Source organism: Ictidomys tridecemlineatus, chromosome 3, assembly GCF_052094955.1.
Source record: "Ictidomys tridecemlineatus isolate mIctTri1 chromosome 3, mIctTri1.hap1, whole genome shotgun sequence".
Lineage (NCBI taxonomy): Eukaryota > Metazoa > Chordata > Mammalia > Rodentia > Sciuridae > Ictidomys > Ictidomys tridecemlineatus.
In genome coordinates, this window is record NC_135479.1 from 59,942,088 (window position 1) to 59,969,609 (window position 27,522).

General features: G+C 47.4%; 2 protein-coding genes across 2 annotated transcripts in view; one reads left to right on the forward strand and one right to left on the reverse strand.

Annotated features, from left to right (window-relative positions):
- The window catches only part of LOC144375652 (uncharacterized), a 98,178-nt gene extending 87,516 nt beyond the window's left edge, over positions 1-10,662 (reverse strand). The window contains exons 1-3 of the mRNA XM_078041101.1: positions 10,535-10,662; positions 10,181-10,437; positions 9,509-9,656 (exon numbers count right to left, since the gene is read on the reverse strand). Coding sequence (XP_077897227.1) covers positions 9,509-9,656; positions 10,181-10,437; positions 10,535-10,662 — 533 coding nt within the window. The remainder of the gene's footprint in view (positions 1-9,508; positions 9,657-10,180; positions 10,438-10,534) is intronic.
- Positions 10,431-27,522, forward strand: part of Lrrc75a (leucine rich repeat containing 75A) — a 43,286-nt gene continuing 26,194 nt past the window's right edge. The window contains exon 1 of the mRNA XM_013365440.4: positions 10,431-10,906. Coding sequence (XP_013220894.3) covers positions 10,661-10,906 — 246 coding nt within the window. The 5' untranslated portion in view covers positions 10,431-10,660. The remainder of the gene's footprint in view (positions 10,907-27,522) is intronic.

Here is a 27,522-nt window from a genome sequence, read left to right on the forward strand (position 1 = left end):
TCAATAACAATACTGGAAGGGAGAAGGGGATTAGATGGAGAGGGATCTCTCATACGATACTGAAAGTGAGGGGATGTAATATGGTGTAGCCACATTAGAAAACAATCCAGCATTAATTCTAAAGTTAAATAATTTCACTCACAGGGCTATTCCATGTACAATAAGAATGTATAAGAATATTCATAGTAGAACTCTTTATAATAGCAAAACTACAAACAAATTAAATGGCCATTGGTGGGAGAATGGAAAAATAAGCCAAGACACAGACATACAATAGACCATTATACACAGTTAAAGTGAATGAACTATGGTGACATGCAGCAATAAGGATGGTTCTTACCAGTAAAATATTAAGGGGAAAACATTGCTCCACAAAAAATTCATATAGCAAGATATATTTTTATACAGTTTTTTATAAAGCAACCAAAAGTAAAAATAGATATCCTTTAGGAACATGTACAAATATAATATAACTGCCTAAAAGATGTAGAAGCAGAGGAAAGCCATTGAAAAATTAAAATCTAGACCCTAATAGGATCATGTGGGTTCATCAGCTAATCTCTCTACCTGTGCATGTGTGTGCACACATGCATGTGAGATAGTCCATAATAAAAGGGCATGTTTAAATAGTATAAAGAGAGAAGCTAGGAATGACAAACTCCAGATTCAGGGTGCAATTTACTCAAGAATTAGGAGGGAGGGCCATGGAACGGAAGGGAATGCTTTGGTTCCTTGTCAGCTCTTGTCAGGTATGTTAACCAGCTTTCTGTTATTATAATCAACTTATAAAGAGGAAAGGTTTTTTCTGGCTCATGGTTTGGGAGATTTCAGTTCATGGTTGGATGGTCCTATTGCTTTGGAGTCTGCAGTGAGGCAGCACATAATGGTAGAAGCAGAGGAAGCTGCTGACCTCCTGGCAGCTGGGAAGTGAATGATAGGAAGGAGCTGGATTTACACAATCCCCCTGGAGGTCAAACCCTCAATGATCTTCCTTCTTTCCACTAAGCTCCACCTCCTAAAGGTTCTGCCACATCCCAATAGCATCATGGATGGAGGACAAAGCCTTAAAAACATGAGTCTTTGGAGGACATTCAGATCCAAACTATAGCATCACAGACTTGGCTTGTTTTGTTGGGGCAGTGAGTTTATGGTCAGCTATTACGTAATAAACTAAATGACTAAATTAAAGCAAGCCATGCATATAGCAATGAAGAAATAACTAGAGAAGAAAAAAGAAAAGCATGAAGTAAACCTGTCAACAGTTCTCAATGGCACGAAGTGGATAGATCCAGAGAGGTGTCCTCTCAATGGCACTAAGTGGATAGATCTAGAGAGGTGTCCTTTGGGTGCTCTGTTTGCCAGGAGACAGCTCAGACTTCATGGATACCTGGAACCTGAATGTCAGCTCTCCTGCCCTCCACTGGCCCTCTCTTCCTCAGAGACCATTTCTCTCATAAGCATCTCTGAGCATCTGACAGTATGCTTTCTGGTAAAGGCCTAAGGAGGTATCCTCAGTCTTCCAGGTTCCAGATGAAGAGCTAACCCAGACATTTGTGATGTCACACAAGTGGTTTACTCGTACTATCCAATTTTCAGACTAACATAGGGGTTTACATTTGTCCCTGGCATGTGTCATTGTTTAGGAACCCTGAAATATTTTACCTGGTCACTGAAAAAAGGTACCAAGTGTCAGAAGAGCTGATAAAGAGAAAAGTGAGCTAGCTGGAGCAACCTAGACAAGTGGCAGATCTCCCTTTGAGGAGAAAATGAACTTGCCAAAGAAAAAAATGTTCAATGATAGTGGTTAAAACACCATAAGAAAGACTTTATTTAAAACCATTGCCACTGTATATATAGGGGCCACTGCAACAGGGTCTTGCAGTGAGAGAGAGATATTGGGATCAACTCTAAATTATAGCAGGAGCATATGGGAATTTATAGCCTAGAAGCAGGGTAGATAGAGGTCAGTGGATGGAAAATAACTCAGAGGAAACATCAAAGGTAGGAGGGATTCTTGCTGCAGACAGGCCAGGGTGACCAGACATTACCTGGGAATGGTGGAGGAGGAGGAACCTAATCAGATATTGAGGTATTTGATAGATATTGAGGATGAGGACAGGAAGTTCCTTGCTAAACTGACTTAGCAGAGTTCTTTGCTAAAACTGGATTTTACAAGAAAATACGCAGATGGGCCTACAAGAGTAGGAGCCTGACTAAGTTTTGGTCAAGCAGAGAATCTTTGTCATCTAAGAGACAGGGAGCCCTCTGCTGCATATGTGTGCGTGGGGGTGAGGAGACTATTTTCAATGTCCCATCAGGGTCAATACTTTCAGTGACACACAATATTCCTCTGAGTCCAGAAATGGTTTGTACCTTTCAAAATCATAATGACACAGCAGGAGAGAAAAGTTCTCACTGGCTTTCTCCTCATACCCCAGCTCTTCGTGCTCAAAGTATGACCCTTGACCTTCCCTGACAGGTAGCTTCAGCATGCCTGGAAACTGCTTAGCAATGCAGATGCCCCTGACCTGCGAAACTCCAGGGGATTCCAATATATCATCAAGCTGGAGAATCGCTAGTTTAAGTCCATCTTATTGCATCCCTGGACCTTCCTAGCTTTACCTTCTTCCTAGACAATATTCCCCCAGGTCATCATTTCTATGACCTGTTGTCACCTATTTGGCCCTATCCTCTGTCACGAATGCATCAAGAAATTTTAGCAGGGGATCAATCTAATCCCTCACTCATTGGCTCTTATTTTTAATATTTTTTTTTAGTTATAGGTGGACACAATTAGCTTTATTTTATTTTTTTTATGTGGTGCTGAGGATTGAACCCAATGCCTCACTCACGCATGCTAGGTGAGCGTTCTACTCTGAGCCACAACCCCAGCAGTGGCTCTTTTCTTGAGCTGCCTGGTGTTCTGTAGCAAAACTCATGGCCACAGGATACCACTCAGAGTACCTGTCTCCTGACAAGAACTTGACACTGCTCACCATGAAGGCTTGTCTTCTGGCTATCAAATAGCTCCACCCCTCAGTCCACCCTGTGGATCCGTTGCCACCTCTTCCCACATGCCCAGGCCCTGCCTTCTCCCCCTGACATTATGGCAGGTAGCTTTCTGAATCACTGAAAATAATAAAAATAATACCATGAGGCAAGGATTCCTCCAATTTCTCTTCCATCTGCACACTTATGGGTGTCTCACTTCCTCCTTTTCTGAATTGGTATCAGAGTCTGTCTGAGGCTTATCTGGGGCTCATCTCTCGAGCTGCCCCAGTCATCTTTCTGCCACCTGCATCAGGTCATCAGCCTGGCCTATCACTCCTGTGCTTCTGTCCTGCCTAATTCCTTCCCTGGAATTCAAAAACAAACAGCAATTATGTGACAACATTCTCAAACAAAAAATTTAATATAGAGAGAGCATCTATATTATGTAACATAGTACAGACGTGATTTTGAATTCTAGCTCTCTGATTACTACCAAGGAAGTGTTGGTCAAATTCTTTATTTTTCCTAAACTTCAGCATCTTCTGTATAAAAAGGAATATCCTAACACCTTTTGAAAGATTATTAAGAATTTGATATTACAAATGTAAAACTTATTGCAGCAATAAAAGCTTGACATATTAAGTAGAAATAGTTTTATTTGATCCACATATTATACATATATTTAATATTTTTATTTAAATATTTATATAATTTGAGTACTCTTTAAGTATCATTAAACATCTTATACTTCAAACTTTTATATCATAAGCAGAAATTACAGTGAATGCTCCAAGAAAAGTCATGACAAGAATTTCTTACATGCAGGTTTGATGGTGAGAAAAGTCCAATGCTTCCATGATACAAAATTACATGATTGACCCAGGCATGATGGTGCTTACCTTTAATCCCAGCAGCTTTGGGAGGCTGAGGCAGCAGGATCACAAGTTCAAAACCAGCATCAGCAACTTTGTGAGGCCCTAAGCAACTGAGCAAGACTCTTGTTTTTAAACAAAATATGTAAAAAAAGGGTGAGATGCTGGGATGTGGCTCAGTGGTTAAGCACCTCCCTGGTACAAAAGTGGGGGGGAGAATGATTGAGAGGATAAGTCCCAAAAATGAAACAAAAGGAAAAATACAAATTCAGACCAAAAAAAAAAAAAAAAAGAAAGAAAGGATAATTCCATGATTCCCTCTTAATAAAATTATGTCTACTTTGAAATCAATCAGTGGCCTTCTAAACTTTCTCGGCTTTCTTATCTTCTCCCTTTTGTTCCTCCCATGCAAACTGATTTCCTGCAAGTCACCAGTAGCTTCCACATCAGCAAATCCAATGGTATTTCAGTGCTCTGGATCATTTGGTTGTTTTATTGAGGGTCTGCTCTATACTGAATTCCCGGCATGAAGCCAACAGTGGAAGTGGTCACGGAGTTTTTCCCATGCAACAAGCTCTTATTGAGCTCCTCCAATGTGCCAGGCACTGTGCTATGTAGATACTGATGGACAATGGCATCCACCAATGACAGCCAGGCCCAATAGGACATTATGCAGAACCTGGTATAAGCAATGAGAGTTGGAGAGCACAGGAGATGGACAACTCCTATGGGAAGCAAGGGAATCCTAGAAGCCACCCTGAGAGGTGACACTGAATTTAATCTAAAACACAAGGAGGGACTAACCAGTGAGGAGATAAAGAAGGATGGTCTTGGCAGAAGAATAACATGTGCAAACAGTAGAAGCACAGTATGTGCAAATAGTAGAAGCACAGTACCAGATAGGCCATCACAGTCACAAGGCACTAATAGTCACATAGAAGAGGACATTGGAGGCATTTGCAGAAGCTTTCCTGAGGAAAGTGGCACCTAACTAAATCATAAGGGATGGCCAGGTATCCATTAAGGAAGTAAAGGACATCCCAGGAAGATAATGCAGTATGTGCAAAGGCACAAAGTATGGTATCTTGTGAGAATGACGGATACATACAGATGATGACTTAAGTGAAGGATATGAGGACATAGTTGCACCTGAGGGACATCACTGCCATGTTTAGTAGTTTGGAGTGAAAATGATAGAAATCACTGAAGGAGGGAGAGAGAGCAAGTGCACTAGTATAATTTGGATCTCAAGTGTCCCCCAAAGATCTCTGGTAAAGGCTTGGTCCCCAGTCTGGTGCTACTGAGAGGTGATAAAGGCTTTAAGAGGTGGGGCCTAATGGGAGGTCTTTAGATCCCTGGGGATGTGCCCTTGAGGAAACTGTGGAAATCTGGCCTCTTCCTCTTTATTTTTCACTTTCTGAATATAAGGAAAGCAGTTTTCATCCACCATGTGCTCCCCATCATTGCCACCCAGCACCCTACCAAAGGCCTAAAAGCAGTGATGAGTCTGTCTGATCATGGATTGAAATCTGTAAAACTATAAACCTTTTCCCTCATAAGTTGATTATCTCAGATGTTTGTGATAGTAACATGAAGCTGACTAATACAAAAAGAGAGAGAGATTTCCCAGTTTTGAACAACCACTCCAAGGGCTATGAGGAAGATGCATCAGAGGAGTGAAACTGGAGGTGGAAAGACAAGCTAGAAAGAAGGCTGGGGTGAAAAATGACAGATCTTCAGCCAAGGCCATGGCTATAGGATGGGGATATATTTTAAAAGCCAGACTGATGGTAATAAAGTAATACTTAACAATACAAGTTTTCAAGTCTGACAGACCAAAGTATGAATACCAACTCTACCCTTTACTTTTTGTGTGACCTTGGGCAAGTCATCAACCTTAGAATCAATTTCCTTACCTTAGAAATCAGGACAATTGCAAGGCCTAACTTACAGTTGTTGAAAGAATGAAACATATTAAAATGACACAGCCCACCACAAAGCACACAGGAATGCACAGCAAATAATTACTACCATCCTTGGCATCACTAACCAGGTATAAGTCCTGAAACAGCACACAATTTCTCTGGGGCTTCTGGCTTGCTATTCCTTTTTTAGAGGGGAGGGGGTACCAGGGATTGAACTCAGGGGCACTCAACCACTGAGCCACATTCCCAACCCTATATTGTATTTTATTTAGAGACAGGGTCTCACTAAATTGCTTAGTGTCTTGCCGTTGCTGAGGCTGGTTTTGAACTCAAAATCCTCCTGCCTCAGCTTCCCGAGCTGCTGGGATTACAGGCGTGCACCATGGTGCCTGGCCTGGCCTGCTGTTCGTAACAGGCAGCAGACACAGGCAAAAGTAGGTTAGGAAGGAGACCCCAAAGAGAATGCACTCATTTGTTGAGTATGAAGTGCCCACTGTTGGAAGATACAATCTTCTATGGGTCCCTGGCATGCACCATCTTGCTGTGTGGGCCAAGAATATAAGACCCTGACTTCTTTTTACCTGAACCACTTTTCAGGGTTATTTTTGTAGCAAGCAACCTTGAAGGATGAGTTTCCTTAAAGGTGACAAAGACCAGATGTGCTTACTGCTTCCGCAATAAGCAGTAGATCCCCCAGCTCAGTGTTTCTCAGCTATAACACAAACCAGCATCATGTGGAGCATCCGTCTGGGCTCATTATTTTGCCCCTGAGGATCCTGGAGGCAAGAGGAACTGATGCAAATATGCTGATACTCATACTACTTGCTGGGCCCTGAGCAATAAAGTTCTAGATCTCTGTCTGGCCCTGCTGTCTTATGTCTTCTGCCAAAAACTGTATATCAATGACAGGTTAATTTATTACTTTATAAGCTGAAAAGAGAGACTTGAAGTCATCATATGTGCATGGCAGATAAAACCATGAGTACAAATGACATTGCCTAGAGTCAGGTATAGTGATGCACATCTATAATCCCAGTGACTCAGGAGGCTGAGGCAGAAGGATCACAAGTCAGAGGCCAGCCTCAGCAGCTTAGCAAGACCCTATGCAACTTAACGAGACACTGTCTCAAAATAAAACAAATTTAAAGGGCTGGGAATGTAGCTCAGTGGTAAAGCGCCCCTGGGTTCAATCCAGAGCACAAATAAGTAAATAAATAACATTGTCTAGAAAGAGGTCTGAGGCAGCACTCTATGTGGCACCAACAAATAAAGGTCAAGGGTAAGAAAAGGAGCTCCAGAGGAACTCAAAAAGGAGACTGAGGGCTGAGGTTGTAGCTCAGTGCTAGAGCGCTCGCCTAGCATGCATGAGGCACTGGGTTCAATCCTCAGCACCACATACATGTAAAATAAAGATATTGTGTCCATCTAAAACTAAAAAAAAAAAATACTTTTTTAAAAAGGAGACTGAACTGGGAATGTAGTGGTAGAGCATTTGCCTCACATGCCCTAGGCCCTGAGTTCTACCCTCAGCACTGCAAAAATAAAGAAGGAAGGAAATCTAAAAGAGAGTAGGTCCCTACAAGCCCAGGGAGTAGAGTTTCAATCAAAACAGAGTAGGTAATAAGATCAAATGCTTCTTAAGATCCAAGTAAGATGAAGACTGAAAGTGGCCACTGATGTAGCAACTAGGTCACTGGCAAGAAGAATTTCAGTGATGTGCTATGACCAGAAGTCAAACTGAAGAGATGAATGGAGGCAAAGAAATGTAACAATGAACATAAGGTATTTCTAGAAATCTTGGCTGAAAAGGAAAGTGAGGGCAAATGAAACTCTTTGTTTGTTTTTTGTTTTTGCAGTCGGGGATCAAACCCAGAAAGAACCCTATGTATATACAAAGCAAGCATTCTCCCACTGAGATGTATCCCCATTCCTGAATAGAGGTATGTAATTTGAGTGATCATATATTGAGAACAGAAAAGGAAAACAACCAAAAAAAAAAAAAAAGTTAAGAACAAGGAAAAGGAGGACGGATTCAAGATTCTGAAGGAGAGGCGAGGAAGGCCATTCAGATTCCAGGTGAAAGGCTGGTCTTCCCCCATTGAGATGGCATTTGCCCCAACCACATACCCTCAAGCAGGCCAACCTGCTAACTCAAGTTTTATGGCCCATATGATCTGTCTTTAGGTGAGTGGTGCCCTATCACTACGGAGAGACTTAGCAGGTTTCCTTAATGGCCATTTTGCTGGGTGTCCAGCAAGCCCAAGATAAAACACAGACAATATTTCCCAAACTGGATTCTTTTTTTGGTACCAGAAATTGAACTCAGGGACACTCGACCACTGAGCCACATCCCTATTTTGTATTTTATTTAGAGACAGAGTCTCACTGAATTGCTTAGTGCCTCACATTGCTGAGGCTGGCTTTGAACTCAGGATCCTCCTGCCTCAGGCTCCCTAGCCGCGGGGATCACAGTCATGCGCCACCATGCCCAGCCAAACTAGATTCTCTTGCCAACAGGTATGTTCTGCATATAGGTAAATTTAGAAACTGTTACTCTAAACTCTATAAAAAGCCAGTTAGTAGGAAGACTGAGTGTGCTCTGCCAGCAAGAATGGACCTTTGGAGCCAGGCGTGGTGGCACATGCATATAATTCCAGTGATCATGAGGATGAGGCAGGAGGATCACAAGTTTCAGGGCAATCTGGCATCTTAGCAAGACCTTGTTTCAAAATAAAAAATGAAAAGGGCTGGGGACATAACTTGGTGGTAGCACACTTTTGGATTCAATCTCCAACACTAGACATACCCAAATAATAGATCTTTAGAAATGGGAAGAGAAGTCCGCTGGGGAGATATAAGGTCTCACCCTCAAGGTACTCAGGATAGACAAAAAAGACTCCTGGAGAAGATATTATGATGCACCAAGTAGGAAAATTAACTCATATTTGCTGGACATCTCTGTGAAGTTTTGTATTGACAAAATTTTCTCCTTGACCAAACTTAAGTTCCTGAAACTTCTCTTAGGTCCATCTATGCACTTCTTTGTAAAATTCAGTTTTAGCAAAAAACCCTGCTAAGTTAGTTTACCAAGAATTCTGCAATTCTGATTCTTGCCCAACCCCATATCAAATCACACTCAATATCTGATCAGGTTCCTCATCCTCCACCATCCCCCCAGGTGATGCCTGGCCACCCTGGCCTATCTTCAGCAAGAATTCTGCTGGATCTGTTTTCCCAGAATCCCCCTTACCTCTTAGTAATTTTTCATCCACTTACACTCACCCCCACTCTCCTCCGTTAGCTTTAAATTTCTGCTTGTCCATGTTGTATTCAAGTTGAGCCCAATCTCTCCCTCCCATTGAAAAATTCCATTGATGACAATCATGAATAAAGTCTGCTTTACCACTCTTCACAAAGTATCATTGAATAATTTTTTTTCCTTTAAAACGATCCACCTATTTTACTCTCCCAATTCTTGAGGCAGACTCAAGGACTTGCCTGGTACTCTGGGCTTAGTAAGTGATGGAGTTCAGTTCTCTAGATTTGAGATCTAGCTCTCCTGCCCATACAGTTCAGCTATCCTTAGACCTTAAAGCAGCACCTAGAGTCTGGGCTAGAGAAGGGTCACACAATTGCCGACCCCTCTTGCAGCTGAGACCAGAGTAGCCACCCAGGCCTGCCAGGGTAGCCTGTGGTCTGTCAGAGAAGATCCCGATGTACCTTAGCCTTCTTAGTGGCAGATTCATTATTGACTTTCCAAGTACCATCAGCTCCCAGGGTCCTGATTCCTTAGAGTTGGGTCTGGAAGAAGTGGCCGGGGAAGAAAGCAGCAGTGAATCTATTTGCAAGCATCTCTCTCTTTGTTGTACTGGAGAGTAAGAACAAGAGAAGAAAGGAATTCCTCACACCTTTCCAATCCAGATCCTTTGAGAGTCTGATGGAAGCAACACAGCCTCTCCATAAAAGGGCACACACACACACACACACACACACACACAACACACAACCGTTTACTGAGTTTCCAAGTTCACACACCAACCACCACCACCCTCGACCCCCAAACAGGCCAGGCCTCTAAGGAGCATACATCAGAATCACCCAAGATGCTAACTAAAAACGCACATCTCCAAGCCCCACAGCGATTTTCATTCAACTGGTCTGGAGCAAGGCTTGGGAGGCTAGGCTTTTGACCTGAGCTTCGGAGGATTTGGGCGCTGTTGTTCACTAGAGCCACTTTTGAGAAAATCGACTTTGGGGCTGAGAGGCAGCCCCCTCCCCCATGCTCCAAACTTTCCCCATCTAGCTGGCGTACCAACCTCCTCCCATTATCTCCCGCGGGCCTCAACCTCGCCAGGGGTCGTGGAAACCTGTGGGAGACCCTGTGCAACTGACCCTGCCGCCTGCCCGCCGCCTGCCCGTCGCCTTCGCCACAGCGCCACGACCCCGGGAGGCGCAGTGCGGCGGCCGCCAGGGGGAGCAGTGCCAGGGAGAGAAATGCAGGGAGGGGGCGCCCGGCCACCCCGAGCTCGGAGCCCAGCGGCGGGAAGGAGCTAGAGCGAGTCAGGGAGGAGGCGCGCGGCGGCGCGTAGCCCGGGCGCGGGGGCGGAAGCCGGGGGCGGGGCGGGCCGGGCCGGGGCGGGGCCCGCGGGCTGGTGGCGAGCGCCCGGGGAGCGCGCCCGGGAGCGAGGAGGGAGGAGCGAGGGGAGCGCGGGCAGCCGCCCGCCCCCGCCCCCGCGCCGCCCGCACGCAACAGTTCCCCCAAAGTTGCAGTCCGGGAGGCGGGCGCGCTGGGGCAGCCGAGGGGCGGGCAGTCGGCTGGGGACGCGGCCTCGCGGCCCAGCGTGAACAGTCCCAGCGAACGGCGGCAGCGGCATGGGCACCCGGCAGACCAAGGGCAGCCTGGCGGAGAGGGCCAGCCCCGGCGCGGCTCCCGGCCCCCGCCGGGAACGGCCCGACTTCTGGGCGTCGCTGCTGCTGCGCGCCGGGGACAAGGCGGGGCGCGGCGGCGCTGGGCTGCCCCCCTACCACCGGCGCGTCGGCATGGTCCAGGAGCTGCTGCGGATGGTGCGCCAGGGACGGCGGGAGGAGGCGGGGACGCTGCTGCAGCACCTGCGCCAGGTGAGCGCGGTGAGGGGGTCGGAGGGCGAGCCGGTCCCAGGAGCGCCCCGCCCCTTCCCGGGGACGCCCGGAGCTGCGAGGGGCACCGCCCAGGATCCCCCTTGAGCGAGGATGGGGGCCCGCCTGGCAGCAGGTGCCTCGGTGCTCCAGCTGAATTTGGGGCCTCAGGGTAGGGTAGAGGAAAGCTGGCCGGGTGAGGCCCGCTGAAGTGAACCTGTTGGACCAATATTTGTTTCCGCTTATTTCCTCCGCAGATCTCCAGGGATAGTTAGTGGGTGGGGATGCAGGGATGCGTGCATGGTCTGGTCCAGGGCTCTTTTCTTTCTCTCTACCCACTGGTCATCACCCTCTGCCAAGGGTCCTCGAGGAATGCACAATTGTCTGCTGACCCTCACCTGCTGCATACTGAGGAGGAGTCCAAGGGCATGGCCCTAGGGCTAATAAGACACCGGTCCCTAGGTTGTTTATCTACCTGAATTGTGGTTCAAGAGTTTCATCTCCCCCTACTTTGATAGGTCCTCAGGGAGCGCTTGTCAAAAGTCTAAAGCCTGTAGATACAGGAGCTAGGTTTGGTGTCCTGGCCAGCAGGAACTTCAGGAGGCTGCTGGACTCTGCCTTCAGCCTGGTCCTGTCTCACTGGTTAGGGAAAGTTCTGCAGATCTGGCTAGTTCCCTCTGTTTGGGGGCTGCCCTGGGCTTGATAGTGTCACCTCTTTGGCTTGTTTTTCTTTCTCATTTCTTTTTGAGGAAAGGGGTGGCTTATGGTGCATGGGAAAGAGGCAGGAGAATGCAAAGCTGCCCTGTGAATTGCCAGACAGGTTGTCTTGACCTGGCCTCCAGAGGTAAACATGTCCAAGCCCCATATTCCTGCTAGATTGACCCCAGGAGAGATGCATGTGGGAGAGGGGGAACCTCAGGTGACCTTTGTGAAGGCCTCCCATTACTGATGAAAGAGGCTATAGGAGCGCCTTCTTGGGAGGAAGATCCAGTCAGATCCACATCTCTCCTGGATTCCGTAGCACCCCCCACACACACACACACACACATTTTTATATGTGGTGAAGTGTTACCCTGGAGTGTAATGCATGCACTGCACAAAGAAAGGGAAGCAGTGTTTGGGGGACTTGGGAAAACATGAGACTTCTACCGTTGCCTCTGCTTTTCCAAACAACATCCAGAAAGATGACCCAGACACTTCGGATCCGCAGGTGCCTTCCCTAAATTGAATCATCAAAGAAAGATGACATTCCATACCACTTAACTTCGGCGGCAGCTATTTCTCTTTGTCTCCTGAATTGGAAATCAACATAAGGCCTTTATGGTAACTCTTTCATTTCAAACAGAATAATGGATTTTCCAGACCAGCATATCTCATTTGCACACTAGACAGTAAGAAGGCTTTACTGATCACGTGCTGTTCCCTGGTCGTGGGAGGGGTGCTTTGGGAGATCCACAAACCCTTCTTAGGGGTTAAGAGAACAAAGTGAAGCCAACATCCTCAAGCTCCAGTTGGAGGCCCACAGGAGGAGGCTGGACTCAGTCTACAGATTTGGGCTCCCCAGTGCTCCCAGGGTCCTTGACAGGGAGCACTTCCTCTGCATGTGGGTCTTACCCGTCTGCTGTCACCCTCAGTGGCAGGACTGGGAGGGCTGATGGAGGAAAGTAGGGGTTAATCAGACTTCCCCTCTTTTCTGGGGCTCCCTTGACCTCTGGCTGATGGATGAGGGCTGTGGGTCTAGAGGGCTGCCCCACATTGCCTGGAATGTATGGATCAGGACCCCTCCAGGAAATGGTAAATGGGCCCTGGGCAGTGTGGGAGGGGAGCCCAGCAGTATCCAAATGTCCATGACAAATGAGAGGGGGTTTTCTAGGGCTCTGAGACCCACGGGAGTAATGTCCTGCTGAATTTGTGCTGCACACTGAAGTGGCTCTTTTTCTCAAATTGTATTTCATTTCCAATTTCTTCCTCTAATCTGGAGGTACTGATGTTCAGAAAGGGATGATCAGTCAGTGAGAGACGTGAAAATGTGCAGGATCTCGAGGGTCAGACCAGGGAGAACTTGTTCTTAGCACAGTAGGCAAAGATGGTGTTCCCACAGTGCAGGGTGCTCAGTCCCTCCAGGATGCTTTCTGGGATCTTGAGGAACAGGGTCAGGGAGCCACAGCAGCCAGAACAGTGATGATTACCCCATTTGCATAACATGTTCTCCTGTGTTTAATAATGTGTTTGGTGTCCAAACGTGTGTATGTTCAGAGCATGCACAGAGTTGGAAGGGACTCAGGTCCTTAATACCTGTAGTTCTCAACCTCGTTTGAGTCCTTGATCTTCCTTTTTTTTTTTTTTTCGGGGGAGGGGAGCAGTAATTGGAGATTCGACGCAGGGGCACTTTATCACTGAGCTGTATCCCCAATCCTTTTTATTTTTTACTTTGAGACATGGCCTCACTAAGTTGTTGAGGCTGGTCTTGAACTTATGATCCTCCTGCCTCAGCCTCCCAAGATGCTGAGAATATGCATGCGTCACCACACCTGGCTGGGTCCTTGATCTTCCTGAGACCCTAGAAAAGCTATATATACTCTTCCTAAACACATGCACCCCCATACACACAGTCCTGAAAGGCATCTCAGAGGGTTCCCAGAGACCCTAAACACAGTCTACAGAGCCTAAATTCCAACTCATTGCTCCAGTCTGATAGCTCCGTTCTCTCTGTTGTGTGATTTGCTTCAGACGGGATATAGAAGCAGGGACTCAGAACCCTGTGTGGAAATTCAAGATGGGCTGATGGATCGTGGCTGCTGGTGCCATCCCTGAATGCCCCTCTTTTATGTCTAGGATTTGAAGAATGCTTCTTTGCTTGAAGTCTCTCCAGCTTGCCACTTGCTGGAAAGGTATCAGGAAGCCTTTCTCAGAATTCAAGGGTGCAGGCAGGATGCCAATTAGAGAGCAATCCCCTTCCCTTTAGGGGTAGTGTAATTTGAGAATAGCTTGGGGCCAGGGATCAAGCCTAGGTGGCTTAGTCTGCTGTAACCTCAGACCACAGATAACCTCTCTGAGTTCTGCTTTCTTATCTCCCAAAAAAAGGGGATCTTGGGTACTGATCAGATCAAATGCTAAAAAGTATGTGAAATTGTGTTGACACTGCCAGTCAAGACATATTCTGAGCCAGATGCAATAGCACTCATAGAAACCCAGTTACTTGGGAGTGTGAGCCAGGAAGATTAGAAATTTGCTACTAACCTAGGCAACTTAGTGAAACTCTGTCTCAAAAAATAAAAAATTGGGGGCTGGGTCTGTAGCTCAGTGGTAGAGCGCCTGCCTCACACATGTGAGGCACTGTGTTCAATCCTCAGCACCATATAAAAATCAATAAAGATATTGTGTCCAAGTACAACTAAAAATATATTTAAAAAGCAAAATAAAATAAAAAAACTTAAAAACAGACTGCAGATGTAGCTCAGTGGTAGAGCACTTGCCTAGCATGGGTGAGGCCATAATTTTAATCCCCAGCACTGCAATAAATAAATAGGCTTGTTTTCACAGCAACCATAATAAGAAATAGGAAAGTGGGGCTGGGGCTATGGCTCTGCAGTAGTGCACTTGCCTGGCATGTGTGAGGCACTGGGTTCGATTCTCAGCACCACATATAAGTAAAATAAAGGTCTATCAACAACTAAAAAATATATATTTAAAAAAAAAGAAATAAGAAATAGGAGAATCTGCCCTACTTGGGATATAGTTAGGCTAGAGACAGGGTCATGGCATCCTTTCCTTTCTGACAAGTTTCTGGATTCTCTGTACCTGGTCAAGGTTTAGTATGGATCAGAAGTTTGGAAATGGTCTAGAGATTTCTCCTGGGGACAAAAAGAAGCTACTTTGGAGAGAAAGTCCATTCCAATCCTGTTCCCTATACCCCCTCTCCACAGGCCTTCCCCTGTGCCAGATGGCTCTCAAGGCTGGGTCTCAGGCTTGCCATCTCTAAGGAGTTTTGGGGAAAGAAATGACCTTCTGTCATTGAGATCACTAACTTACAAGGAGGAAGGTTTACTTGGTCTCACAGTTTCAGAGGTTTCAGGCCATAATTGCAGGGCCCCATTGCCATTGGGCCATAAAGAGGCAGAACGTCATGGCAGGGAGCATAAGGCAGAGGAAGCTGCTCACCTCTTGTCAGCCTGAAGCAAAGAGACACAGGAAAGCTTCAGAACAGTTGCACTATCCCCTTTAAGGACATGCAGCCAGGGATTGGAAGGCCCCCAATAAGCCCCACCTCTTAAAGGTTATACCGCTTCCCAGTAGAGCCATGTAACACTCATCTAAGGCATTGCACCTACTTTTCCATAAAGAGAATGTGATTGGGTTGGTTTACTGTCAGTATAGCGCACCTCTCCTGGGCAAAGCTGTTCCAGTGTTAGCCTGCCCGGCCTCACCCAGCAGTGTGGTTTGGACTGGAATTCCTGATGCTGTCTGCTGTCCAGGATAGCTAAGCTGGCTTCACTCTGTGCTTGAGAGCAAGAGTCACATCAGCCAAAGCGAAAAAGAATCACCCAGGACTTCAATGTCATGCATGTCCTAAGAGGAGTGAATAATGGAGGCCCTCTGGTGACTCCAGGTCTCTCCTACCTAGAGATAGGAAGATTAGCAGGATGACCTTTAGAGGTGACCTTTTTCCTCCTACACCCTGGCTAAGAAAATCTCTATAGGTGAGTTGGTTGGAAGGCCACCAGTCACTGAACAGGGAAGTCTCCACTCTTGGCCTTGCCCTTATTCTTCCTCCACCTTAGAGTGCATTTCCTATTTCTGTTTAGGTACTACCACCCTGGGGTGTCATTTAATCATCTATACACAGTCTTTCCCCTGCTGACCATTAAAGTCTTGTGCTTCCTGAGGATGTAGACCCGCCACCACCATTGACCATGGAATAATATGGAAAACCTGCAGTCTTGGGATTTTCCTTAGTAAGTCTGTGCTCTGTGAAGATGTGTACACACATCTCCCACCACTGCCATCGTGGTGTGTCCTCAGAAAGTGTTTGGGTGACCTAGCTACCGCTGTGAATCTGGATGCTGATTTACCTGGGTGTTGTTACTATCATGAAATTCTGTGTTTGCTTTCCAAGTAGCTCGATTTCTGGGAGTGATATCTGCGGGGCCTGGTTGTTCCTGGCAGCCTGCCAGGCGGTGGTGTTCTTGGAGAGAGGAGTGGCATGGTGCCTGGCCTTGGTGGCACTGCAGGATTCCAACTGGCAGGTGCAGTCTGGGGCCTGTGCTGAGGTGGCAGGAGAGAAAGGGAGCCTGGTGGAAGAACCGGCCTCTACCTTCCTGATCTGTTCCTGTGCTGAAGCATATGTGTTCCCTCCACAAAGGAATCTTCCTTTTTAAAATTCACCGCTCTCTGACTGAGCTGAATCCAGACATTTCCAATGATAAAGATACGGAAGGATTCTGAGGTCAGGGCCTGCTTTATTGGTTTCCAAGGCTCCAGGGACATCAGCCAGGGACCTGGCAGTCTCTGTAGTGACCTTGCATGATCACAGGGCCTGTGACTGGGCCAATTATCCTGGCTTCAGAGCCTGGTAGGGCAGGGGTGGAGGTCTTTTTTCTGAAACAAATACCACCTCCTCAGAAAGGACCAGAAACTGATTGGTCATTTCTCTTCAGCCTCTGCCTGTGGATGTCCAGGGTGGTGCGTGGCCTCTCTCCTATCTTCTCCAGTGTCATTTTATTTCTAGGTTTGCTTTCTTGAGGCAGAGGTCATAGATCCGGTACTTGGAACATGGTCAGTATTCAAGAAATCTTTACAGACTAGATTTTAAATGTCTCCTCAGCCACACTTCTGCTGGCCTCTGTCCCTGGAGATCCAGCTCAGGAGCGAGCTGTGTTTGGATCAGACCTCTTAAGTGTTTCCACCCTGAGCACAAGCCAGGGTAGCTCTCCCACACCTGCAGGTCCAGGGGTCTCCCCACTCCCGTGCTCAGGTGCCCGCATCTGCTCCTACATCCTACCACCTTCTGCAGGCAAGAGGCTCCTTGCCAAAGGCTTCCCCACCTGACTTGTGTCTCTCTCCAGCTTCTCCATCAGGATGCCCAAGCTGTGCAGTCAACATTGGAGGAGATCCCCTCCCTGAAATGGGGATCTTCAGACAGCCCTGTGGCTCCCTTTCCCTACCAGGAACACCACTGCAGGTGTCACATGAGAAAACACACACACACACACATTTACACACATGCTCCATACCCTGGCTCGTCCTGTCCGTGTTCTTGCCATTCACCTTTGTCTCCTCAGGCTGCTATAACAAAACACCAGAGAATGGCTTATCAGTAACAGAAATTGAGGGCTGGGGCTGGGGCTCAGCGGTAGCACACTTGTCTGGCATGTGTGAGGCACTGTTCTCAGCACCACATCTAAATAAATAAAATAAAGGTCTATCAACAAACTTTAAAGAATTAATAACAAAAATTTATTTCTCACGATCTAGAGTCTGGAAATCCAAGATCAAGGTGTTCTGTTCTCAGCACCACATCTAAATAAATAAAATAAAGGTCTATCAACAAACTTTAAAGAATTAATAACAAAAATTTATTTCTCACGATCTAGAGTCTGGAAATCCAAGATCAAGGTGGCGTGGGCAGATTTAACATTTGGTGAGGCCCGTGTTCTGTTTCATAGACGGTGCCTTCTTGAGTGTTCTCACCTGGGAAGGAGTAAAGGTCTCCCTGGGGCCTCTTGTTGTAAAGACCCTGATCCCATCCTGAGGGCTCATGACCTCATCACCTCCAAAGGCCCTGTTTCCTAATACCCTTACCTGAGAGGTTAGGACTTCAACATACAAACTGGAAGGGAAAGGACCACAAACACTGAGATCTTCCACTACCTTGTCCTCTTCTGCTAAGAGAAACTGGCAAGGTTGGGGGATGGGCCCCGTTATCTAGAACAGTGCCTTCAATTGCTGTATCTGGGGCTCACCACTACTAGAAGAGACCTTGGCACGCCAAGTAGGGGTGGAGTCCCCTTTTTACAGCGCCTGCTCTCCTCCCCACCACACCCACCCTGGCCCTGAGCAGTGCCCACGTGGCTCCCTGGGAGCATTTCCCAGCTCTTTTTTTTTTGTTGTTGTTGTTTTTTTACTTTTATTAGCTCAGACTCCTGGCTGCTGCAGCCATATGGAGTTCTGCCGACAGCTGCTGCTCAAAGGGATGTGGCATTTTGATGTTTCTAACTTTATCTTAACGAGGATAGACAGAGGAGTCCAGCTGAGAGTGGAGAGTACCCGAGTATATTTGCCTGCAGAGGTGGTCTCACTGGGCCTGAACCCCACGTGTTATGATTTGACTGTATCCCACAAAAGTCCATGTCATGGGAACCTAATCCCCAAATTCATATATTGATGATATACGGAGGCATAGCCTTCGGAACTAATTAGGATTAGATGAGGTCATCAGGATGGGGCCCTATCACGGAACCAGTGGCTTTATAAGAGGAAGGAACCTGAGCTGACACACACACTTGCTCTGCCTTGCTCTGCCATGTTATAATGCAGCACAGGGCCCTCACCAGATGCTGGCACCATGCTCTTAGACTTCCTGGCCTCTAGAACTGTGAGCTAAGTAAATTTCTATTCATTATAAATATCCTATCTCAGACATTTTGTTATAGTGGCAGAAAACAGACTGAAACAATATATCTAGCTCCAGAGCCTGCTTTATCCTCAGTAACCATTTTTCTGCCTCAGCCCTCCCCCTTTCTGTGTCTTCTCTATGTGACTCTGTGTGTCTTTCCCTTAACTGGGTGAGAAGCCAACTTTTAAAAAATTGTCTCATTGATCTGCCAGAGCTTGATTGGGCTCCCTTTGTACCCCTCCTAGCCCCTGCAAACAAGAAAATGGGGACTAGGGCCTATGAGAACTGGAAAGAGTTGTAGGTAGTGGAAGAGGAGGCCCCAGCTCATTTCAGTTGTCATAGTGTTAGCCCAGCACCTTGGGCAGAGTGGTGGACATTAGAAACCCTGTGTGTGTGGCTTTCTGGTCCATAGAGTGTTTTTTCATGTTTGTTTTGCTTCCTGAATAGTTTCATGAGGTTAGTACAATGTTATTTAAAGTGCAAATAGTGGTGGGTTTTACTGTTATAAAAACAATGTACAATCACTATAAAAAACAAGAAAATATTGAGGAGCTGAAAAACATATGAATTAATTCATTTATTCAATAATAAAGTGTCTTTACTTCTAGGTACAGTTCTAGGCAACTGGGATTGCAGCAAGCAGTCCAGTGGGAAAGACTGGATCCCACAGTAACATCAGTGCCCCTGCCTCACAGGGGAAAGTTGGAGACCCAAGAGACCGGGTCGAGCGTTCAAGTGAGAGCTCTGTGGCATGGCTGCCTTCGTTGGGGATCAGAGCCCACAGTTCTAGGCCAAAGTGCTTATTTCTAGAAGGGGTTAGAGGAGCAGGTAGTGCCCCCTCAGTGGTAGCTGTCACAGGTTGGATTCCAGCTCTTGACTCAGACCACTGATTCAGAGTAGCCAGGGGCATACACAGGCACAGGGCACACAGCACACACTGGCTGCTGTGCAAACCCCACCTCCAGGGGGCTCAAAAGTGGACAGGGTGCCAGGCCCAGGAGCTGCCAGGAGCTGAGCCTGCCCTAATTGGGCAGTTGGAACTTTGCATCACCTGCCCTGCTAGGCCCCTCTCAGCAGCCCTAGTTGCAGAGGCCTGTCTCTTTCTGTCCACTGGTCTTTCCTACCACCCTTAGCCCAGGCTTCTGCCAGATCTCAGCAGGGCCCTGCAGGAAGCACCTCCACCTAACTCTGGGGCCCTGCTCTGTCCCTTCAAAGAGTCTTCCCTGGCTCCCAGCTACTGTTTCTGCAGAGCCACCACCCACAGCTACAGCCTGCTCAGGGAGGCTCACGGGAGGGACGTGACACTCCCCTCCCACAGAGGAGCACCAGGCAAGGGATAGGACCCCCAGGGGAGCCCCAGAAACCCTCCCACCTCAAGCACACTGTGCACCTTCAGAGAGCCAGCACTTCCTGCCCAGGAAGTCAGCAAGCGGTTACCCTATAACCCAGCCCTCATGTCTGTCCATGTAGTCAGGGCTTCCCAGAGCTCTGGGCTCCGGTTCCAGATGACAAGGAGGGACAAGATGGGGCAGGCAGGATTCCCTCCCATGGTGCTGTGGGCAGGGAGAGAATCCTGCCTCACACCTAGACATCACACACAGGGTTGCCCCCCTGGACCTATCCAGCCAGCCCAGTTCCTGCATAGGTCTGGTCACAGCACACTAGGCAGCTCCATCCTCACACTTGCTCACTAATATCTGAGAGAGCATGGAGGTCACGTCTCACCTTGTACCAGTTCAGAGTCCAGTCTGATGGGCTACTTGACCAGTTTTGGACATCATGGTCTCACTGGCTCACTGTGGCAGTGGTCCTGGATCCCTGCCACCAGAGAATGTGTAGAGCTGGGGTTTTAATGTCCTGAGAGGTTTGAGGGGCCTGGATCTGTTCCTTCACTCTCCCTGGAGGAAATGGAGGGAGAGAAAGGGGTTCCCTCGGCTCCTATGGCCTGCTACAGTCATAGTCTGGATGTTCAGCAGAGGTGCAGACAGCCCAAAGAGAAATCATAGCCATTACAGAGTCACACAGTACGGGCCAGGACCCAGCCTCCTTAGCCACTAGGCCATACAGTGATGCCTGGAGAAGTACTGGAAGTCCCAGTCTGTCCTAGTGAGTAAGTAACTCAGTGTTTTCTGAGCGTCCTTGAGTTGGGACAAGTAGCTTGGGTTCCCTCCTCAGGGACAGGGTGAGGAAGGGCTCTGGGTCACAGAGGATCCTTCACTGTTGCAGGAGCTGGTAGCAGTAGGAGAGGGGAGAGGTGGGGAATATCATTACCCTGAACACATTTTCTTTTTTTTTTTTTTTTTTTTTAAAGAGAAAGTGAGAGAGGGGGACAGAGAGAGAGAGAGAGAATTTTAACATTTATTTATTTTTTCTTAGTTCTCGGCGGACACAACATCTTTGTTGGTATGTGGTGCTGCTGAGGATCGAACCCGGGCCGCACGCATGCTAGGCGAGCGCGCTACCGCTTGAGCCACATCCCAGCCCCCTGAACACATTTTCTAAGTGATGCTTTTTTATTTTTTTTTAACAGTTTGGGGATTGTTTTTTTTTTAATTAATTAATTAGTTAGTTCTAATTAGGTATATATGACAGTAGAATGCATTTTGATTCATTGTACACAATTGCTGGACACATTTTCATTTCTCTGGTTGTATACAGTGTAGCATCGCACTGCATGTGCAGACATAGTGAAGTCCATCTCATTCCTCCATCTTCCCTGACCCCTCCTCCCTCTCCCTCCCCTTTGCCCAATCAAAGTTCTTCCATATTTCCCATCCCCCCACACACCTCCCCATTATGGATCAGCATCCACTTATCAGAACATTTAGCCTTCGGTTTTGGGGATTGGCTTTATTTCACTTAGCATGATATTGGGGTTTGTTTCTTCAGTTTTTGTTTCTTGTTTTTCCTGGTACTGGGGAGGGAAACAGAACTTCTCATATCTGGGCAAGCACTCTGCCACTGAGCTACATCCCAACCCCAAAAGGTGGTTGTTGTTTTTGTTGTTGTTGTTGTTGTTGTTTAAAGTAAGACATTGAGACACTGGAAGCTGAGATGAACTAACTTTGGAGGAAGCAGAATTTCATAAGTTCATGGCCTCCACATTAGAGTTTGGCTCCTCAGCTCCTGGCAACCCCTGAAGATACAGAGGTCATTCATGAGTGGATGCAGGTCACCCAAGGTTTGCATCAACTTGGTGTCTTTCAGTGAAATATAGAGAAGCTTCTAGTCCATACAATGTGTTTGTAAGAAGTAGAAGCTTCTCTTTGGGCACAGCCCCATCCAGATGACACAACTTGTGCACAACTCTACTGGCCAACCTTGGTGAAAGTGTGCAGAAACTTCAAGAGTCTTTATCGGCTGAGACTGGTCAGAAGCCTTACTCTTTCTCAGCAGAATGGTGAAATGCCAGCCAGAATTTGACTTAATGACTCACGGCTTGATGTTTGCCCTCCTCTTCCTGAATTAAAGCTAAAGTAATTGGGCATCTTCTAGAAGGTTCCAGCTCAACACTGCCACCCCTCTATAGGGTGTCAGACAGAATCAAGGACACCTAAGTGGGTCCAAAGTCAGGCCCAGGAGCACCACATCATAAGCAGGAACATCATGATGGCCTTCCTCAAGGCTTCCAGGGGCTCAGGATCCAACCCCCACCTGGCTTCCCAGACTTTTTGCATTCCCACCTTGAACCGTACTGAGGGAATAAGGTCTGGATACTCCACTCCCGAGAAAAATGATGTCCACTTCTCCAGACTCACTGACTCCAGTTGATGTGTGGTTTTTCCTGGGATGAACCAGATCTTCTGAACCTTTCATTATTCTCAGCTACAGACCTGGGTTTTCCATGTCCTTCTGGAGTTGTGAAGTTTTGGAGTAAAAGCAGCGTCAGGCAGCATCCTGACCTATGGGGTTCCAGACCACTGCAGGCTCTGGAGACCATTGGGAACTCAGAGGGTTGGGTTGGGATATGGAAACTCAGAGACATGAAAGAATCTCTTTCAAGAATTCCCCACTCTCCAGAATTGGCTTGCTACTTGAAAACTGGCCCCATTGGGCAGGGTAAAAATCATAGAAATGGTTTTGGTGTAGGACATCTCAGAAAGGGTGGTTCAGGAGTAAGGACCTAAAGAGAGTCCTCTAAGGGCAGTGGGAGGGATGAGGGCAGGGACAAGCCTGGAAAAGAGAGAAATGAATTATAGAAATTGTTCTAGGCGTTTCCTCCTTTGTGGTGTGCATGCTGGGAAAGTGCTCTACCTCTGAGCTACACCTCCAGCCCTTGGAAGTTATTTTAGAAAACTGGCAAGAGACCCAAAGGAAACCCAGAGGAGCCAGGGCAACCCTATGGGAGTAGAGAGCAGATGTGGAGCAGGGTTTTTCTGACATGTTCTACCTGGGCTGTGCTCCTGGGGAAGATTCCACGTGGGAATGCTCTGGCAGGACCCAGGGATGCAGGTGGAACCACTGAGACTTTGCTGGATCTGTGGCCCTGGCCCTTTCACCTCTACCCTCTCTGGACATACTCAGTGACCTCCCAGAAACCAGGCAAAGGCCCCTCCTTTCCCCAGGGACACCACCCCATCCCCTCCATCACAGCCTTGATGGTTCACAGATTTCTGCTAATAGGCACTGGCCCCTGTCCTCTCCGCCTACAAGGAGAAGCAGAATCTGAGGAGCAGGGGAGATTCTGCCTGGCTGAGAGGTCCAGTCAGCATCCCTAGGGTTCCACCAACTCCTGCTCCTGAGATCTCAGAAAGTGTGTCTCCAAGGCTCCCTCCCTAGGTCAGCTCTGCCTTCCACTGAGTGACAAGGCAGCTGCTTGGTGACAGGCTGTGGAGCTCCCTGGGCACAGGCTGGGCCTCACCGTTAGATCTCAAAGGATGGTTGCCCCCTCCCTTCCTGCCTGGAGATGGGAACTAGCTGGATTGGGGCTGGATTCCTCATCTAGTGTGACTCATCTTTGCTTGCCCAGAGGGAGGGCAGTGAGAGGTCAGAGTCCAGATTCTTAGAGGTTCCCCTGAGTTTGACCTTAAATCTGACCTAGAGATTTAAAGTTTTTGTTTTGTCCTGGTTTGGGTTTTTTTGTGGTTCTGGGGATTGAACCCAGGGCCTTGTTGCATGCAAGGCAAGCATTCTGCCAACTGAGCAATATCCCCAACCCAAGACCCTTCACTCAATGTGGTGATTAATTTGTATGTCAGCTTGGCCAGGGGCTGGGGTTGTGGCTCAGTGGTAGAGCCTTTGCCTGGCACATAAGGCACTTGGTTCAATTCTCATCGTCACATACAAATAAAATAAAGGTATTGTGTCCATCTACAACTAAAAATATATTTAAAAAAAAAAAAAGTTGGCCAGACTATAGTACCCAGTTTTTGGTCAAACACTAGATGTTGCTGTGAAGGCATTTTTTAGATGTAATGAAAATGTAAATCAAGGGGCTGGGGTTATGGCTCAGCGGTAGTATGCTCACCTTGCATGTGCAAGGCCCTGGGTTCGATCGATCCTCAGCACCACATAAAAATAAATAAAAGTTATTGTGTACAGCTACAAAAAAATAAATATTAAAAAAAAGAAAATGTAAATCAATAAACTTGTAGTTTTAAAAAAGCAAATCACCTTCCTTAATATGGGTGGGCCTTGTCCAATCAGTTGAAGACCCTAAGAGAAAGAGGGCCCCCCAAGGACAAAGGAATTCTGCCTCCAGGCATCTTTAGCTGCAAGACTGCAATGTCAACTCTTCCTTAGGACTCCAGCCTGCAGACCTGTTTTTGCAGATTTCAGACTTGCCAGCCCCCACAACCACGTGAGCCAATTCCTTAAAATAAATCAATTTTTCTTCCTCTCTCTCTCTCCTTCTCCCTCTCTCTCTCTCCCTCCCTCCCTCACACACCACACACACACACACACACACACACACACACACACACCTATTGGTTTTGTTTCTTTGGAGAACCCTAATACATTTAACTTTGAAGGGTACATGGCAGGTAAGGGGCAATTAGAAACTTCTAGAGGTTCTGGGGTCCTCCCGTCCCTACCACTTCCTCTCTGTGGGAGTCAAGTCTCCAGACCTCAGTTTCTCATTCTGAGAAGTGGACCGCAAAGTTTCTCCTGCTTGGAAAGCAGCTTATTGGGGAATCAGAAGGATCCTTTAAAATATTCCTCCACCTCTTTGCCGTCATCTAATAATATGATTGGACCAAATTCACCAGGAGGGACCAAGGGACTTAAATGTCTTCACCAGAAGGTATAAAGTAAACAACTGACTTGATTATTTCCCAAGCAGAGAGATTAGGAGGGCGCTGCATGACAAAGTGCTGAGAATTCATGGAATGTAGGAGCCTGTGGACCTCAGGGACCACATGGCCTCAGCCTTTCTGTAGAATCCCAGTAGCACCAGAGGCTCTGGGAAAGCAAGGGGAGGGGCTTGGAAAATGAGTCTGGGAAATGCTGCTAACAGCCACCACCCTCTCAGAGAGTCCCAGGGCACTGGAGGGCTGGGGGTGTGTAGCTCAGTGGTAAAGTTCGCAGTTAGCATGCATGAGACCCTAGGTTCCATCCCCAGCACCAAAAAAAAAAAAAAAAAAACCACACAGGAGCCGAAATGTCTAACAGGAAAAAGAAAGTGGTTATTTGTTGAATTCTTTGTGTTACATACCAATTGGTCAAGGCTCTGCTCTCTCCTGCTTTCTGCCACTCTTGGGACAAATGAGCCTTAGCAACCCTTTCATTTGTAGGTGGGGAAGCTGCATTATAGAGTGGGGACTGGCCCAGGTCCACACAGTGACTTAGGAACTCACCCAGCCCTGAGCCCTGCCTGGGGTGGAGGGGAGCTGTGACCATGGAAGAGTCAACCAAATTCTCCATGCAGCCTCACAGGCTTTTCGAAGGAGAAAGCATCTTTTGTATTTGGTTGTTACTATTGCTGTTTCCAGGATTTTAATTGAATGATACTTGGCAATGACCAGGCATCTGTTTCCACAGGCCTGTGTCACACAGAGGGTGTCATTTCTAAAGACTTCAAAGTTAAAACACAAACAACACACAGTTGTGACACCCCTCGCTGAGCAGAGGTGCCAGATGTTGCCACGCAGCCAACTGTATCCTGCTGCCAGGGAAGGTCCTGCAAAAGCACTTGTCACCATCAAGGAGGACCATTCTGCCAGGACAGCAGGCTGCAGAAGCCTGCAAGGGCCTGTGACCTTGGAGGAACAGGAGAGTTGTGAGCTGCCCCTAGGAGGACAGCAGCCCTGAGAGGGGACCAGAGAACCCCACTGCTTGCCCTCACCCCTCAGCCAGGCTGGGCAAGTCAAGCCAGGGGAGTGGCTGACCTCCATCAGCAGGTTCTTGGCTTGCAGAACAGCCCTCCCTGGCAGCATCTGGCTGGCATCAGCTGGGCTCTGATGGGCATCTCCTTGGGCACCAGGCTCTGTGGCCCTCTGGGGGTGGCAGGCACTAAGACCATCTGTCCTTGAGAGGTAGGCCACACTCACCCTGGACATGAGGAGGGGGAGGAGACCTCACCTTCAAACAGGGCTCCTGTGCACTGGGTGCTCCCTTTAGGGAGAGGGGCGTACGGTGGTTTCTCCTATTACTTTTACCAGTTTGCTTTGCTTTGGTGGTGCACTCACTAAGCAGCAAGACTTGGCTCCTAACATAATAGTCCTCCCTCTTCTGATAGGCCAGCAGTCCCACTCCCAGTGGAGGAACTGCTCTCCTGCCCTCTGCAGGGCACACCTTCCTCTAGTATTCTTGGGGGTGTCTTTGTGCAAGGGCATGTGCATGTGCCCGCACACATACAAAGGCTACTTAAAACTCTGCATTCTGAGAAACACAACACGGAGTGATTCTATTTACTTGTTTACTTACTGTGCTAGGGATTGAACCCAAGGGCACTTTACCCCTGAGCCACATCTCCAGTCCTTTTTTGGGGGGGTACCAGGGATTGAACTCAGGGAGGACTCGGCCACTGAGCCACATCAAGTCCTATTTTGTATTTTATTTAGAGACAGGGTCTCTCTGAGTTGCTAAGCACCTCACTGTTGCTGAGGCTGGCTTTGAACTTGGGATCCTCCTGTCTTAGTCTCCCAGAGTCACTAGATTATAGGCGTGCACCACTGCACCTGGCTTTTTTTTCTTTTTTGCCATGCAGGTTATGGAACCCACAGCCTCCTGCATCCCTGGATTCCCCCAGCCACCTGAAAGATCTTGAAATGATTTTCTAAATTTAACATCCAGGGGTCTTTTGTGTGTTTGTTTGTTTGTTTGTTTTGGGTACTGGGGACTGAACCCAGGGGTGCTTAACCACCAAGCCACAACCCCAGCCCTTTATAAGGTCTCACTAAGTTGCTTAGGACCTCACTCAATTGCTGAGGCTGACTTTGGACTTGTGATCCTCCTGCCTCAGCCTCCTGAGTGGCTGGGATTACAGGTACGCACTACCATACCCAGCACATATCCAGTTTTCTTTATAAGTTTATAAACACCCACCCTAGCTAGGTGCAGTGGCACATGCCTGTAATCCCAGTAGTTCAGGAGGCTGAGTCAGAAGGATGTCAAGTTCAAAACCAGCCTCAGCAACTGAGAGACCCCAAACAACTCAGTGAGACCCTGTCTCTAAGTAAAATATAAAAATGGTCTGGCTCAGTGGTTAAGTGTCCCTGAGTTCAATCCCTGGTACCAAAAAAAAAAAAAACATAGTTACACCCATCCTAAAAAAGCAGATTCCCCGATTCCAATATAGTTGTTAAATTTTAATAAGTACAGCTTATAAATATGGTGACTAGGAAGTTCTCTAGCATATTTCAAAACTGTTACAAAATTGACCAAATCATTCTTCAGGGCTTAAAAATCATAAACCTGGGAGGCTGGCAGTGTAGCTCAGTGGTGGAGCACTTGCCTAGCATGCACAAGCCCCTGGGTTCCATCCCCAGCCTCACACACAAAAACCATAAGCCTAAAATCAATTTCTCAGTTACTCATTTTAAATTGGAATTGGGTGGTCCGT